Source organism: Salvia miltiorrhiza, unplaced genomic scaffold, assembly GCF_028751815.1.
Source record: "Salvia miltiorrhiza cultivar Shanhuang (shh) unplaced genomic scaffold, IMPLAD_Smil_shh original_scaffold_180_2, whole genome shotgun sequence".
In the NCBI taxonomy this organism is placed as follows: domain Eukaryota; kingdom Viridiplantae; phylum Streptophyta; class Magnoliopsida; order Lamiales; family Lamiaceae; genus Salvia; species Salvia miltiorrhiza.
In genome coordinates, this window is record NW_026651494.1 from 17,843 (window position 1) to 34,012 (window position 16,170).

A 16,170-nucleotide genomic window follows, 5' to 3' on the forward strand; every position below is an offset into this window, starting at 1 on the left:
ACTAGAATCAATCTGGATTATTACTGAATAATTAGTGGATTTGCCATGCACTTCTCATTGACAGAAAAAAAAAAAGAAAAAAAATTGGTATCACTTTAAATGAGATACTAATAATTAATAACTAACTAATGAGATACTAATAATCAATTTCTACAAAAAATCGGTAATTAATTTCACTTTTTTTAATGAGATTGCACACACACACACACATATATATTCTAACTTATTAATTTCACTTTTTTTAATGAGGCTACATATATATATTTAAGCAAATACCATATATATAAACATAGCAGAAGTTATAACTGGATGCATCAGTCACAATTCCGTCAGCCCACCGGGCCAGCCCATCGGGTTTTCGGGCTAGCCCTATCGGGTCCCGGGTTAGTCGGGTGCGGGCTAATCGGGCTGGAGGTTTTTTCGGGTTGCGATTTTCAACCCTAACCCTCTAATTTTGTCGGGTTATTCGGGTTGGCCCACGGGTTTCGGGCTGCATTGACATCCCTATTTATGATATTACATGCATTTAATCCTAAAATAAAATATAAAACTAAAGTCTTAATTAAAAATGTAGCAATTTCCCATTATTTTATATACACACATCATACACTTAACCTGACCTAATTCTTATCTGCCTCTTCAACACATAGTTAAAGCTGGGCGTATTTAAATATAGATTATGTTTCTGTCATACGTTTTTGAGCCGACACAATTTTGGACACTTGAAACTTATCTTACCATGGTAATTTTGTCTGGTTATGCACTATTGTAGAATTATATTAGTGAAAGTTGAATGCAATTTTGTCTTATTATACTGATAGTATGAATTAACACTTCAAAGTAAGTATATAGATTTACATTCCCCAAACACATATTGAATACAAATAGTGTTCTTCAAAGTAATACATATATAGATTTACATCCCCAGATACACATTAAATGTAAATAGCAAGCGATCCGACCTTCAAACTGTATTAAATAAAAAAATTTAAAGACCGCGTCACAGAGGACTCGAATTCAAAATTTTTAATTTTAGACATTAATTCCTTACCGCTTGGCCAACACACACTGTTACATCTTAATTAACAATAGCAAAATTTGTTAATTTATGAACGGTTGAATTCGCCTCCCTGTGTGCATGACAAAAACCAATGAACACATGTTCTTTTATATGTTGAAAAACTTTTCAGAAATCATCATTAAGAAAATCAGTACTTTTTGTTGGATTTGTGGAGAACATAAATAAGAGTCAATATGAAAAAAACAATCGATCTCTATTTTATACCAAAGGGAGAGTGGTATAACTAATAACTTTATACTTGAATAAATATATTATCATTTAAATTAAATAAAATATAGAAAATATGATCTTTATTTTAAATGATAAATTTATACTTTATTATTATTATTATTATTATTATTATTATTATTATTATTATTATTATTATTATTATTATTATTATTATCCTCCATTGGATAACAAGCAACCACAATCTTAATTGAAAAGAGATTAAATGTAACTAGGTTGCATTTGATTCAATCTCCGAAAATTTCTCTTAAAAATAGATAGGCAAAAATACTGTACGGCCGTCCTCACCAACTGTACGGTCCAATTAATGATTAATTAATTATTTTAACTATTACTATAAACTAATTATAATTTATTCATTTTAAATTATAATTTATTATTTATAACTAAAATGAAATTAAGAATTTATTAATTTTTAACTAAAATGTGGTAGAACAAAAAAGTTGTTTACCACGAGATGGCACGAAATAATGAGGAAGAAAAGAAGACAAATGAAACTCCAATACATACATACACCCCGTTTCCTACCCTTCCACCAAACCACCCAAATTCATTAAAAAAAAAAGTGTAGCTGATTCACAAAACGAATGCCAATTCCACCATTTCTTCGATTCAAAGCAAAATCCAGCTATCCCCACAAATCTTTTTTTTCCCCTCGCATTCCTTTCAACCATTGTTACTTTCACCCACATGTTTGGCCGCCGAAAACTACTACTTTTCCACTCGCCCTCTCTTGCTTACACATATATGGCAAAAAGGGCGCAAAGACCACAGCATGACATAGACAGATCAATCGCACTTCATATCTCTGATAAAAGGGTGTAGATTTCTTGCTTATATTGGAGAGAAAAGGTGCGATATTTGTGGTTGGGGATTGGTAGTGAAACCACTTTGTTCCCATTTTCGAAAATAGCAAGTTTTTTCTTGTTTAGATAGAGATAAAGATTTGATTTTTTTTAGTGGGAAATCAATTTGAGGGGATGGGGATAGTGTACGATGATGCTGTGATGATTAGGCAGTCGGAGAGAGAAGAGGAGCCTAGTGTTATAACCGTGAATTGTCCGGACAAGACTGGTCTAGGCTGTGATCTTTGCCGCATAATTCTCTTTTTTGGACTCACTGTTGTTAGAATCGGTATGTATTTGAAGCCCATGATTTGATTCATTGTTAATTGCATGCAACAGATTTTGATTGATACTAACTAAGTTGAGGTTTCTTGTGTTATTTGGTGACATCTGATGGGAATTTTTGAATCTTTGTTGAGTACTTTGTGTCTTCGAGTTTGTTATTGTCGTCTGTATTTTTTGACCATACTGTTTCAATGATGATATTGACATTGTCAATGAGGTCTAGCCCAAATGAAGAGATCTTTGGTTCGATTCCCACCTAAGTGTGGGTTGTAGTTCCATTTTATTTGGATATCGGTCTAGTTCGTACTCCCTCCGTCCAACTCCAAATGTCTCGTTTTCTATTTTGGGTTGTCCCACTCCAAATGTCTTATTTCCTTTTTTGGCAATACACTCTCTCTATACTTAATATTTAAATAATTTCCACCAACCCACTTTATCTACTTTATACCCACTTTATCTACTTTATACATATTTCCTAATCTCCGTGTCCAAAAGAAAGGAGACAATTGGAGCGGGACGGAGGGAATACTAGTTTAGTTATTTGGCGAATTATTTGGATTTCTTTGTAATGTATATTAGTTTGGAATTCATGATATGATACATATCTTGTGTCTCAAATAAATAAATAAATTATGTTGAAATTTGAGATGATACATTGTGTTAGGAGTTGCTCTGTGGGGATGATTTTCCCCAAATTCTTGATTATTTTATGGATGTGAGATGGTTAAGTTTGATTCTGATACTGTGTTTTACTGTCCTTTCCGTTCAAATTTTTTGGTGGCTATGGCTTTGTAGATGTATCAACCGATGGGAAATGGTGCTACATAGTGTTTTGGGTGGAGGGGAAATCGAGCACGCGATGGGGATTGCTGAAGAACAGATTGATGGGGGTTTGCCCTTCTTTTCTGTTGGCTAATGGGATTTCATATGATGGGCCCGAGATGCGCCCCCCGAAGCCCCCCAACGTGTACCTCTTGAAGTTCTGTTGCTATGACAGAAGGGGCCTTCTGCATGGTAAGGCCATTTGCAATTAAGAAATGGGGTTAATGTGAAAATCTCGACTCCATTGCAGTTCTGGTGTAATTTTTGGAAGGCGATTCGTCTACTTGACGGGGTTAATATGCGATTTTATACTTAGTTTCTGCTGCATTGTTGGATTTGAAGTATCTTGATCCATCAAGTTTCTTTTGCAGATGTAACGGGGGTTCTTTGTGAGCTCGAGCTTACGATAAAGAGAGTGAAGGTGTCGACAACTCCAGATGGAAAAGTCATGGACCTCTTCTTCATAACTGACTCGAGGTTTCAAAATTTACACAGTCTTGTAGGATTTACTTGCTCTCGTATTTGTGAAGCTTGCAATAATTTCCCAATTTTACTTGATGCTGTTTGCTGATGCTGATGCTGATGCATCCTCTTTTATGATGCTAAATTGCTAATGTTTATCCAAACATATATTTAGTTATTTGCTAGAGAAGTAAGCAACTTCTCAGCTACATTGAATTTTATTTTGGGAGTGACTCAGATTATTGACATATTGTACTTGTACCAGGGAGCTTTTGCATACAGAGAAGAGAAAGGAGGACACATGTGACCATTTAAAAGCTGTTTTCGGGGACGGAGCCATCAGCTGCGAAATAGAAAGGGTGGGGCCCGAAATCACGTCGTCTTCTCAAGGACCCTCGTTTTTTTCAGATGGAACCACTGAGGACATGTTTAACGTAGAGATGCTGAATCAAAACGAAGATGACCCCATCGCCTTTAAATGTCCCTCAATCACGATGGATAACATGCTGAGTCCCTCTCACACACTAGTCCAAATTGTTTGCCAGGACCACAAAGGTCTTTTGTACGATGTTATGAGAACGTTGAAGGACTGCGACATCCAAGTGCGTGTTTTTCCTACTTTCAGTTCGTGTTTATCGCATTTTCTAATGGCTAATCATCGATAAATATGTACCAGGTTTCCTATGGACGTCTGGCAAGGAAAGGGAATGCTGAGTGTGAGCTCGACTTGTTTATCATGCAAGCAGATGATGGTAAGAAGATAGTTGACCCCAGCAGACGGAATTCGTTGAGCAATCGTCTTCAGGTGGAGCTAAGCCGTCCGCTAAGATTAGCATTGATCAGCCGTGGCCCTGACACTGAATTGCTCGTTGCAAATCCCATCGAGTTATCTGGAAAGGGTCGTCCCATGGTTTTCCACGACATAACTCTCGCTCTCAAGATGCTAAACAGACCAATCTTTTCGGTACTTCCTCACTTCGCTTGTATTCTTATTTCTTAGTTTGATTCACCCTTCTGATCCTTATGCAGACGACTGTTGATCTAATACGGCTACTTTTTACAGGCTGAAATCGCAAGGCATGGCATCGGTGATCGTGAGTGGGAAATTTACAGAGTTCTACTCGACGAAGGGGAAAGTGGCTCTGCTTCAAAGAAAGAGATAGAGGAGACGGTGTGGAGAATGCTAATGAGTTGGGAGTAACAACGACGTTAATGCTCGTTGCTGCGCTGCAACAGGTTCTGCTGGAGGTTCGTATGCTTCAACGCTGGATCAGCCGATATAACTTGTAAATATTCTCTGTTCTAGATGTGTATATATATGAGGAAAGCTTAGGTTTTTGAGCTGTTTAGATGATGCTATGACCAATGTTTTGGCTTTTAGATTGAGAAACAATGTAACAAGGTATGGAAAAGGCTATTTTCCCCTTGAAATAGATATTCAAATAAAAATGGATCATAGCTTTTGCCTTGTAAGTTTGTAACTTTGGGAAAATACACACACACACACACAAATCTGTCTCTAATATGACACACTTGGTTACAGTTTCCAGTATATGCCTTGTTTATGGAGTATGCCAGAAACCACTGACCAGAATGTGATTTCAGCAAATATTACATACATAATTGTCCCAACTCTCTCAGATTTCCACACATCTACGAAAATATGCTGCCTAATCCATTTCACCTGCAAGAAAAAAAAAACATTGAGCTTCCAATGTCAAACAATGAATCAAATTTATAAAACTGTCAACTTGTTCAATCCTTGTTCTTACCAGATTTCTGTCTGGATTCTTGAAGAACCATCCATTGACAAATGCTGCGAAAATCCCCTGAGCTGCCAACACGAAGACCAGCATCGCATTCATCCCTATCCATTCCAGGAACAAGAATGGTGTCCGCAGTCCATATACATCAATCTGTAAACACTCAGACGAATCGTACTATCACAAGATGTTCGCGTCTAGAACTTGTAGGGTGAATCTGAAGTTTAGATGGTTACCACTATGTATAAGAGAGAGAATACAATGCCTGCTGCACCAGCTGTGAAGCAGACATAGCTGAAACTATACAGTTGCTTGTTGATGGGAATAGCTGCAAGAAAATGAGTTTGCAATGAATTTGTTTTCAAGAATTTTTCGAGTTCGTAGATTGAGAGAAGGATTGTGTATGAGTATATACCATCTGTGAAATGAAGAACACAGGCTACAATTAGTAGCAAAATTCCCATTGAAAGCCACTGTTTGAGCCTTTCAGCATGATCCTGGTTACATGATGTTTAGATTCTTGACTTGAAATTTTGAATTTATTTTGATGCCAATGATTCTTACCTTAACATGAATCAACACATGTCCATAATGGATACCTATAGTGCCAGTAACAATAGCTGAAATCGAGCTGCGAGAACATTCAGACTGTTTTATTTCTGTAAGAATTTGACATTTCTATGGATTTTCTTTGAGAGAACCAAGCGAGAGAGAGGGAGAGAGAAACCTCAAAATCCCTTCTGGTTCAAACGGAGCACGGCACCAAGTAGGCGCGTCGTCGCGGAATGTACCAGAATCCGGAGAACTTAAAGTGCAGGCCTGCATATTCAGCCAAGAATCACACAATGAGACACAATAACATACTTTTTTGAGAAATTTGTTAGGTATCTGAACTGACTCTTAATCTTGCCCAAACTGGTTGAGTGTAGAGATGATTGATGCCCCAGAATTGTCGATCCACGTAGCCGACTGCATTGCATGCAGGGCCTAGATGCCCTCTCATCCCACATTTTACCTGAAAATTTAGTGTTCAATCTCATTGTACTTTTTGTGGTGGTAAAATGTTAATGTTGTACTAAAAATGTTGCTGTTTGTTACTGTGTATGTTTCAGCAATGCCATCCTCCTCGGACGCCACGAAACTCCAGTCGGGAACGTAGAGGGAGAACGTCGTGATCATGTATATGACAAATGCAACAAGCCCTCCAGCCCTTGAAACACCAAAACAGGACAATCTGAATCATGCTGCAGTATATGAAATGAGAAAAACAATTCTTGAATGAAAGAGAAGAAATAGCTGACCATTGCCATTTATATGCAGCAAAGATTGAGAAATGACCAGATTTCAAACTGTTTGGCCTGACCTTGGAGGTCATAGTCTCTATCAAAGCCACAACAAAGTATACCAAAGCTATTCTCTGCTTGCATATGAAACAAGATACCGTATCAGACAGAAGGCAGAGTTCGATTCTTGAATAGATTCTTACCTGATATTTCTATCTTGCTGCCTTACATATACTCCTGATCTACAGAAAATATGAGAAAAGGAATAAAAAGGCGACATCCCGTCACCTGGAGAATGCCACACCACCGGATTTTCTTCATGTCGACTCCATAAGTCAGATCATATGGTGCATGAGAATACCCTCCTGCAAAGGTAAACAAGATATGTTTGTTATTCATGAAGAACAGAAGCAACATCAACATACATTCTTGGTTGAGTTTGTTTGCATTTTTCAAATATGAGATCATGTTAGTCAATTTACCTTGAAGCAGAATTCCCCAAAAGATGAGCTTCAAAGTCCTCAAGATTATCTTTTTAACTGCAAACTTGACCTCCGGAATCCTCTGTCACAGGTTGGATTATAACTGAGACGAGCGCAAGGGCATGGCGACAAATGGGGACTGATAAAAGGGACCTACCTTGAGTGCAAGGGCTATAGCCACACCAACAATGAACAGGAAAAATGGTAGCACGAAATCAGCCAACGTGCAGCCATTCCAAGGCGAGTGGTCAATCCGTGGATACGCCTCTCCAGCATCATCCACGAGTATCATCAACTACATTTCGCAACATCACAATCATGCAGGGAAGAATGAGAGTGTTTGTTTGATTGCAGTAGAATTTTCTTACCACTATGGTTAGGCCTCTGAATGCATCCAAGGTCGCCACCCTTTTCGTCTTGTGCTTCAACGGCTGCTCTGCCTCCTGTTCCTCCGGCAGGTCCAAGGTTGTCTTTAACTTCTGCTCATTGTCATAGCTCCTCTCTCCATTAACATCCTCTCCAACTTGCTCGAGTTGATGGCCATTAGCTCCGGTCTCCAGTCGTGTTCCATCGCCACGCCCCTCTTCCAACCTCTTCGGATCTTCCATGGAAAAAACTCAAGGTTCGCAATTTCTTACAGCTCACAACTTGTAAGAAAACAACACAGCCAAATTATATATAAAAGATAGTACTTGTAGATTCCAGTTGAATTAGCCTGCAAGAATGCCTTTTGGAAGTGTGTGTTTGGATCATTGTGTCCATTGTTAAATCTTTTTTAAGGCAGCCATTGTTAAATCTTAAGCTGCTTCTCTTGTAAAATTATAAGCATTATTATGGCTCATTTTGTGCAGCCGGCTGTCTGTAGAAAATGTAGTTTGTGTTGAACTCAAGACAGCTGTTGTGTTATTGCATTATCTTCTTAATAAGAACTATTTTCATTGTATTTGAGCTGCCGTCTTTTGTTAAATAGAAATAACCTTTTAATTTATTGTTATTATTATTATTTTTAATGGCAGATGACAAATATGAAGCTAATAAAGCTAGTTGGATTGAATATGAGGACAAAGTCTCCTATTTTGTATAGCAAAGTAACTTGTGACATAGGATGTTCAAACTTGAATCCATAACAAAATTTATTTTGACTTTTCATTTGAATCCGACAGCAGTTTTGAGACAAATTAGCAATCTATGATGGGTGGGTGTGTCGGATATTTTTCACTATATTCTCCTTCGTTGTCACATATTTAAATCAAATTAATTTGAAGACAAACTCCAATAAACTTTAGAGATGGACCTCTCATCCAACTAACTAGTTTACCCATTGGGCTAGTTTATAAGGCCCACACAAATCCCTACACGCCTTTATTTGTTTGTTTGTGTTTTTCCTGCAATTACACATACCGTATCCTAATTATGCAATTGAATGATTATTCATCACTTATTTTCAATTCTATTAATCTTATCTATCTTATTTACCAAATCAAATGTACCCGTAATGAATTGAACAAATTTGCCGTGCATACTCATTGAGAACATCATTCTATTATATTGTTGAGATCAAATTATGATCTAATTATTAGGGTTGAAACAATACGGTAGGTGCTACATTTTGGTGAGGAGCTGAGCCAATCAACTAATTCTGCAATAGCTTCAAAAGAAAATCACCAAAATAGTCGTTTAACGTTTGATTAGCTTTATGTAATGACGATATAATAAAGGATTATAGATTTGTCTTCTCCACTTCCTCAATTTATTTACTTTGTTTAGTACGTAGATCCAACTTATTGTACTAGATTTCTTTAGTGTAATCGTTATCTGTGAGATAATAATAAGTACGATTCTTTCGAAATACACCCTAATTAAACTTGATAAATAAATTGAATAAAACTACTTAAAAAAAATTAACATAATTTTTTCTTTTATCAAACAGTGTTGAATTACTCCCTCCATCCACAAATTCGTGTCCTAAGGAATGGGCACAGATTTAAGAAAAAAATATATTGTTTATTTGTTGAGTGAAGAAGGGGGTACAATTTTTAAGAAAAAGTGATTTATTTGCTAAGGAAATGAAATACTCCCTCCGTCCCACGAAATATGTCCCAGTTTTCTTTTTGGGTTGTCCCACGAAACTTGACCTGTTTCTAAAAATGGCAAAAAAATTACCCTTTATTCACCTTTTCACTTTTTTACCTACCACATTTAACACACAAAATATCAATTTTTTAATTTCCATGCCGAAAAGAACTGAGTCATGCTTCATGGGACGGAGGGAGTAGTAGTTACTAAAAATGGATAGAACACGAATTGGTGGACGGACCAAAATGACAAATTATGACACGAATTAGTGGATGATGAGAGTATATAATTTTTTAATTGGTATTTTATTCGATCTTGATTTGTTGAAATAAAATAATAATTAAGCCATTCATTCATTGTATTTATAAGGGCTTTCATCCACAACTCCTTATTTGTTAAAACTTAAAACCATACCCTCCTCTAATTTTCTCAAAATATAACCAAAATAAATTAAAAAAATACTACAAAGTATTTTATAATTTCCGCAAGAAGTTAAAATATAGTATATGACTCGTACTATAATAAAACTCTTCCACGTGTAATCCCCAGATTCGTCTCTCTCTCACTCATTCAAATATACGTGCGCGTATATAAGATATGCGCACGGATTCGTTCCAATACAGTTCTCTCCATTCAGCTCCTCCGATCGCCGGGGCATTCCGATCTCCGGCGATCCATGATCGCCTCTCCAACTCGCCGCATTGTCTTCCGGCGCGGTTCTGCAATAGATACGTTTTTCACTTCTATTGCATAATCGTTAAATCGTTTCTAGATTTATTATCTTATGGATCCATCTCTAGCTTTCGTTTTTCCGATTTGCGAAAACCTAGATATGTAGAATATAGTTTTCCTTATTCACATATACACACACATATATATATACATATATATATATATATATATATCTTTGTGTATGTATATGCATACATACGCCGAGATGTTGCACAGGATAATCAAGAGAGGCCACCGCAAGGTGGCGAAATCCGATGTTGATTTTGCCCATCCGCCACCGGGGCGGAGCTCCGGCACCGACCTCGTCGTGTGCCACGCCTCCCGCGGCGTCGCGCTGCCAAATTTACCCCAGCAGCCGCAAATGCCTGCTGCCGCTGCGCCGGAGCGGTCGCCTCTCGGCACAATTGAAAATCTACCGACGTTTCGAGATGCTGTGGCTGTGGATCGTCAGGATTTGTTTCTGCGGAAGCTGAAGATATGCTGTGTGCAATTTGATTTCTCCGACACTCTGAAAATGGCGAAGGAGAAGGATATTAAGCGGCAGACTTTGATTGAGCTCGTGGAATTTATTCAATCCGGTTCTAGCAAAATCACGGAGACAAATCAAGGAGAATTGGTTAAGATGATTTCGACCAACATTTTCCGTTGCCTGCCCCCTGCCTCCCACGAAAGCACAGGTTGTGAGAATGCCGAGGCCGAAGAGGAGAATCCCTTTTTCGATCCTTCTTGGCCGCATCTGCATCTCGTTTATGAACTGCTATTGCGGTATGTGGTCGCATCGGATACAGATACGAAGACTGCCAAGCGCTACATCGATCATTTCTTTGTTATGAAGTTGCTTGATTTGTTTGATTCCGATGATCCGAGGGAGAGGGAGTGTGTGAAGACTATTCTGCATAGGATATATGGGAAGTTTATGGTTCATAGGCCATTTATTAGGAAGGCGATAAACAATATATTCTATAGATTCATGTATGAGGCAGGAAGGCAGAATGGGATCGCGGAGCTGCTAGAGATACTTGGGAGCATCATCAATGGTTTTGCATTGCCAATGAAGGAGGAGCACAAGGTGTTTCTTGCACGAGTTTTGATACCGCTCCATAAACCGAAGGTGCTAGGGACGTATCACAGCCAGCTATCGTATTGTGTTACACAGTTCGTGGATAAGGATTACAGATTGGCGGATACCATTATTATGGGCCTATTGAAGTATTGGCCGGTCATCGATTCGCAAAAGGAGGTTCTTTTTGTTGGGGAACTTGAGGAAGTGTTGGATGGGACGAACGCCGTGGAGTTTCAACGCTGCATGGTTCCTCTGTTCAGACAGATTGCTCGTTGCATCAATAGCCCTCAGTTTCAGGTCTCAAAAGCTCACAATAACTTACTAAAGTATTTGGTTGCATTGCGGTGTTGTTACTAGCTTTTACCTTTTCTTGTCTGCTTAAATCATCTGACTTTTGCTTGATGTAACTGCTGGTTTCTTTGTTTGATGAATGCTCTATATTTTGCCTAATCAGGTGCATTCTTGTCTCTATATTGATTGTTTATAATGCATGGTAACTTGTTCTTCTATTCGCTTTCAAAGCCATCAAGATGACCTCAAGAGTCGGCGCATTTTGTGTCCCTCCATGCCACTTTAGTGTTCACTCCACGCCTCTGTCACTCATTCTGAACTGTTGATGATTTATTTTGATTCTGCTGCTATAATGTCTTACATTGTGGTAATTTCTCAGAATTTGATCTATATGTGCCTGTTTAATGATTTGGTATATTCATGATGTAGTGATTTGGTCAAGCATTCACTTTGTATTTGAATGGTTGCTGATGTACAGTACATGTGCTCTAATGTAACTTGAGAATGATTTATTCAAGTTCTCGTAGTTGTTGCTTTAAATTCACCTTGTTCATTTATGTCTCTTCACCCTATAAACTTGTTTGGCAGTAGGATGATTGTCTTATTATTTTCTGTAGCTTTCCTCTTCTCTCCCATAGAGAGTAGTATAAGATTCATTGCTTGTCATGAAGTCATGCCTCGGTCATATTCTTACGAGCCAGTATCTGATTGGGGGCCAAATGACTGTTTCAGGTTGCAGAACGAGCTCTTTTCCTATGGAACAATGACCACATTGTGGAACTGATTGCCCAGAATCGAAGTGTTATCTTGCCAATCCTTTTTGATGCTTTGCAGAAGAATACGCAGTATCATTGGAACCAGACGGTACACAGCTTAAGTCTTAATGTTCGGAAAACATTCATGGAGATGGATGGCGATCTATTTGAAGAGTGCCGGAAGCAGTACAAGGAGAGGAAAGCCAAGTGCAGAGAGCTGGAGGAACAACGAGAACTAACATGGCAACGACTAGCAGCAGCAGCTGCTGCTGCTGCTGAGTGCTGAAGGAGGATGAAGGAACATGTTCTTCGCCTCCTGATTAATCTTCAACAAGATTGGATTGGTAAATCTTTTGGAATCATTTCCTCAGTCTCAAATCTCCAAGGTACATAATTTTGTATTCACTTATTTTTTTCTGCTGTTACTTTGCCTTGTTACTGGCAAAGCAAATGGCAGTGTAATTATATAGATGTGCGTTTATATTTGTATTATGTGCTGCATATTAGAGGTTTGTGACTTTTATTTGTTTTTGTACCAATCAAATCAATTGCACCATTATGAGAAATTTCTCTCATATCTTCAACTTTTGTGTGTTATTTTTTTATTTCTGTCAAAGCAAAGTCCATATTTTTATCCATAAACACAATTCCTTCTGTCCTAACAACAAAGTAAACGATCCCTACATATCAATAGACACACACAGGCGATAGATGTGGCATTTGATTTACCTGACAAAATGTAACAAGCTAGAGCCAGCCCGTATTTATTTTCTCAATTTTAGAAGAAATCAAGGGTTTAAATCATCAACATATTCTATAATTATTGAAAGGTTTGAACTGTGGCATAATTTATAGGACTCATTGCTGGATTTAACACAACCTTCCATTGCATTTATGATTACAACATAAATTCTCAGATTGCACAAATAGAAATGTTGTGTTGTGATTTTTTGAGGTTTGAAAAAATCATATTGTAATTGCAAATTCAATGAAAGGTTGTGTTGAGATGACAACCGATCATTTTTTGCTTTGATTCTTATAAAATCATCAAATTATCGGCATTTTGTGTTGATTAATGTGTGAAAGACCTTTTCACCAAATCAAATTATCGGCATTTTGTGTTAATTACATGAAAACTGTTTTTTCGAAATCTCAAACTCAAAATTTAAAAATATTGCCCCCACGAAGAGAAAAAAAGGGTCTATCTTGTAGATCTGTGTAACATATGGACACTAATAATACTCACTCCGTCCGCTAATTGTTGGCCATATGGACACTAATAATACTCACTCCGTCCGCTAATTGTTGGGCCTAGGAGGCAAAATACGGGTTTTAAGAAAAAATATATTTTTATTAGTTGAGTGAAGAAAGAGACTCACAATTTATTAAAGTCAATGCAATTAGGCCACAATTTATTAAAGGGACCCACAATTTTGATTAAAATATGAATATAAACTTACTCAAAATAGATAGGACATAAATTGGTGGACGGTCCAAAAAGACAAGTAGGCCAACAATTAGTGGACGGATGGAGTATTAGTACAATATATAATTAGAATGGAGTAATACGTTTAAGGATATTGGAAATGTGGAGTTGACATGAGTGAAGTAGTGGGAAATGATGAATGTGCTTTTCCTTCTCACTTTCAGGTGCTTTTAGCAAGCAAATCTTATTTTTCAATTTGGTAAGTATGAAAGTGAGCTAATGGATGATGCAATATTGCATATGCATTAATGCATGTATATATATATGTATATAACGGTTGCACGATATAATAGTATGTAATGGCGTTTTGATTTTTACTGAAGATGTAAGCGCACTTATTACTATTAACTAAGTTAAATTGGACGAGTTCTCATTTTAATTATATCTGGTCGTCCTAGTATTCATTAAAATAAAATTTAAAAAAAAAATCATCTTTATGTAAGATTACATTATTATCCTTATTTTATTCTTTTGCCAAATTTTTTTATTTTTCTTCTTACTTTCCTTCTCTCACCACTCCCGTATTTCTCATTCTCCAATTAATAAGTATGATTATTTTTTTTATTTATTTTTTAATCTTAGTGGATAGTTTTTAGTTTTACTATCTCAATATGGATATTGTAGCCCACTCCAATACTAATGAGTGGAAATAAAATAAAATAAATAAAATACGTGAGAAACGATCCATCCAGAAGGAACTACTTGCATGTACACATGCACACACCATCATATCTTATATCCCAAGTAGTATCATTTTATCTCCTGTAACTAATTACATTATTAATACCCGTCTCATATGAGACTTTCGACACGTTCAAATATACACGTAGCGACTAATGAAAGTATACAGATTTGCAACACTGAAAGTATAGAAATTATACACAATTTTTGGACGAAAATAAGTAAAGATGAAAGCATTAATTCCTCACGGCCCATTTTGGCCGTTATCCCAAGATCCCCTTGGGATCGAATGATGATTGTTTATATCAACATCATTGATAACCACCGCCGCCGGCGCCGCCGCCGCCGTCTTCTTCACCTCCCGTTCCACTTCCACCATCAATTTTCTATTAGTTGAAACAGCTGCTGCATCAGTTTTTCCCGACACCAGAAGCAGCAGCAGAAACAAGACGTTAATTTTGGAAGCCATGATTAGCAGTGTGTTTTCTGAAGAAGTTACAACGTATTTATAGAGAGAGAGAGAGAAAGATGAGAGATAAGAGTGCAAGAAGGTGGAGCGAGCATAGAAAAATGAGGCGCTGAATGTGCGATCTACACGTAAAAGAAAATCTAAATTATAAGCCGCCAAGACAAAGATTTGGGTGAGTGCTCCATGATTAGCAGTTGATCCTTAAGTTTAGGGCTGATATTTATGGTGAAGCGAAACTTTCCTCAAATAGAAATCCGCCACCGCATCCCCCACCGCCACTCCACTCGCACCATCACTTGCTGCCCCTGTTAGATATTTGTGGTGCGGAAACTTCTCGAAACTTTGTTGCGGAATACCAAGAAAGATTTTTATAGTAATGGACTTATCATATTCAACCCAATCATTGCTAACTGATGGGACTTCCAGCCCAATAGTATATTGTTATTTTTCTCTCAATTTTTATTGCTCACTCCGTCCACTAATTCAAGGCCTACTTTCCTTTTTGGTTCGTCCACCAACTCAAGACCTATCTATTTTTAGTAAGTTTTTATTCATATTTTAATTGGTGGGTCCCAATAATCAATACACTTTTTCTCCACTCAACCCAATAATCAAGACCTTCTCGAAGTTTTTATTCATATTTTTAGTAATACATTTTGTGGGTCCCTTTCTCCACTCAATCAATAAACAATACATTTTGTGGGTCCCTTTCTCCACTCAATTAATAATAATACACTTTTTCTTAAAACCCGTGTTTTTTCATGTAGGCCTTGAATTAGTGGACGGAGGGAGTATTAAAAAATGTACTCCCTCCGTCCCACAAATCTTGACACGTTTGGATTCGACACGGAAATTAAGGAGTTGTAGATTAGTATTTTAAGTGTGTAGTTAATAAAATATAAAAAGTGATAAAGTATGAGAAAGAAGGTAATAAAAGTGATAAAGTAGGAGAGATGGAGTAATAAAAGTGATAAAGTATGAGAGAAAATGTAATAATTACTTATCCAAAATGGAAACGTGTCAAGATTCGTGGGACGGCCCAAAAAGAAAAACGTGTCAAGATTCGTGGGACGGAGGGAGTATATTATTATATAGTAACGTCTTCTAAAATAAAATTTTCATTTTTTATATTGACGAACAGATTGAGACAACAAGAACCACGTCGGATGACCGGATCATTACGGATGTTGACGAACATTTCCATCAGAAACCTCTCTCAATTATTGTGGTCAAAATTTTCACTAAAGAGTCTCAAGTAACAACTAACAACTACGTCAACCATATTATCGATACAGAAATAATTAATAATTTAGGATATAAATTATAATTTTTTTTCTATAGTAGTGAAAAAAAATTGTATATATGG

At 37.1% G+C, this 16,170-nt stretch overlaps 3 protein-coding genes across 4 annotated transcripts; 2 read left to right on the forward strand and 1 right to left on the reverse strand.

Annotated features, from left to right (window-relative positions):
- The first annotated feature begins 1,797 nt into the window (after nucleotides 1–1,797).
- On the forward strand, nucleotides 1,798–5,196 carry LOC131003217 (ACT domain-containing protein ACR10-like). Its single transcript, XM_057929694.1, has 6 exons — nucleotides 1,798–2,443; nucleotides 3,235–3,453; nucleotides 3,633–3,738; nucleotides 3,989–4,325; nucleotides 4,400–4,687; nucleotides 4,787–5,196. The coding sequence occupies exons 1-6, from the start codon at nucleotides 2,290–2,292 to the stop codon at nucleotides 4,922–4,924; spliced, it is 1,242 nt and encodes a 413-aa protein (XP_057785677.1). The 5' UTR covers nucleotides 1,798–2,289; the 3' UTR covers nucleotides 4,925–5,196.
- Nucleotides 4,786–8,116, reverse strand: LOC131003216 (uncharacterized). Of its 2 annotated transcripts, XM_057929693.1 has the most exons (13): nucleotides 7,620–8,115; nucleotides 7,409–7,546; nucleotides 7,252–7,333; nucleotides 7,058–7,134; nucleotides 6,788–6,903; nucleotides 6,585–6,696; nucleotides 6,385–6,501; nucleotides 6,214–6,305; nucleotides 6,051–6,117; nucleotides 5,902–5,983; nucleotides 5,723–5,814; nucleotides 5,496–5,639; nucleotides 4,786–5,407 (listed from the first exon to the last, which is right to left on the reverse strand). In XM_057929693.1, exons 1-13 carry the CDS (start codon nucleotides 7,857–7,859, stop codon nucleotides 5,261–5,263), a joined length of 1,506 nt encoding a protein of 501 aa, XP_057785676.1. In that variant the 5' UTR covers nucleotides 7,860–8,115; the 3' UTR covers nucleotides 4,786–5,260. The 2 variants fall into 2 exon arrangements, with proteins under 2 accessions (XP_057785676.1, XP_057785675.1); XM_057929692.1 differs by having other exon boundaries at nucleotides 5,723–5,983; nucleotides 7,620–8,116.
- Nucleotides 8,117–9,885: 1,769 nt separating this feature from the next.
- LOC131003227 (serine/threonine protein phosphatase 2A 57 kDa regulatory subunit B' beta isoform-like) lies at nucleotides 9,886–12,752 on the forward strand. Its single transcript, XM_057929702.1, has 2 exons — nucleotides 9,886–11,419; nucleotides 12,146–12,752. The coding sequence occupies exons 1-2, from the start codon at nucleotides 10,241–10,243 to the stop codon at nucleotides 12,452–12,454; spliced, it is 1,488 nt and encodes a 495-aa protein (XP_057785685.1). The 5' UTR covers nucleotides 9,886–10,240; the 3' UTR covers nucleotides 12,455–12,752.
- The last annotated feature ends 3,418 nt before the right edge of the window (nucleotides 12,753–16,170 follow it).

Coding starts and splice junctions, on each gene's coding strand:
- LOC131003217 (XM_057929694.1), top strand. CDS start 2,290: ATGGGGATAGTGTACGATGATGCTGTGATGATTAGGCAGTCGGAGAGA. Junction 4,326..4,399: donor TGAAGGACTGCGACATCCAA/GTGCGTGTTTTT, acceptor AATATGTACCAG/GTTTCCTATGGACGTCTGGC. Junction 4,688..4,786: donor TAAACAGACCAATCTTTTCG/GTACTTCCTCAC, acceptor TACTTTTTACAG/GCTGAAATCGCAAGGCATGG.
- LOC131003216 (XM_057929692.1), bottom strand. CDS start 7,859: ATGGAAGATCCGAAGAGGTTGGAAGAGGGGCGTGGCGATGGAACACGA. Junction 6,904..7,057: donor GGTGGTGTGGCATTCTCCAG/GTGACGGGATGT, acceptor ATATGCAAGCAG/AGAATAGCTTTGGTATACTT. Junction 6,502..6,584: donor GCATTGCTGAAACATACACA/GTAACAAACAGC, acceptor CTAAATTTTCAG/GTAAAATGTGGGATGAGAGG.
- LOC131003227 (XM_057929702.1), top strand. CDS start 10,241: ATGTATATGCATACATACGCCGAGATGTTGCACAGGATAATCAAGAGA. Junction 11,420..12,145: donor TCAATAGCCCTCAGTTTCAG/GTCTCAAAAGCT, acceptor TGACTGTTTCAG/GTTGCAGAACGAGCTCTTTT.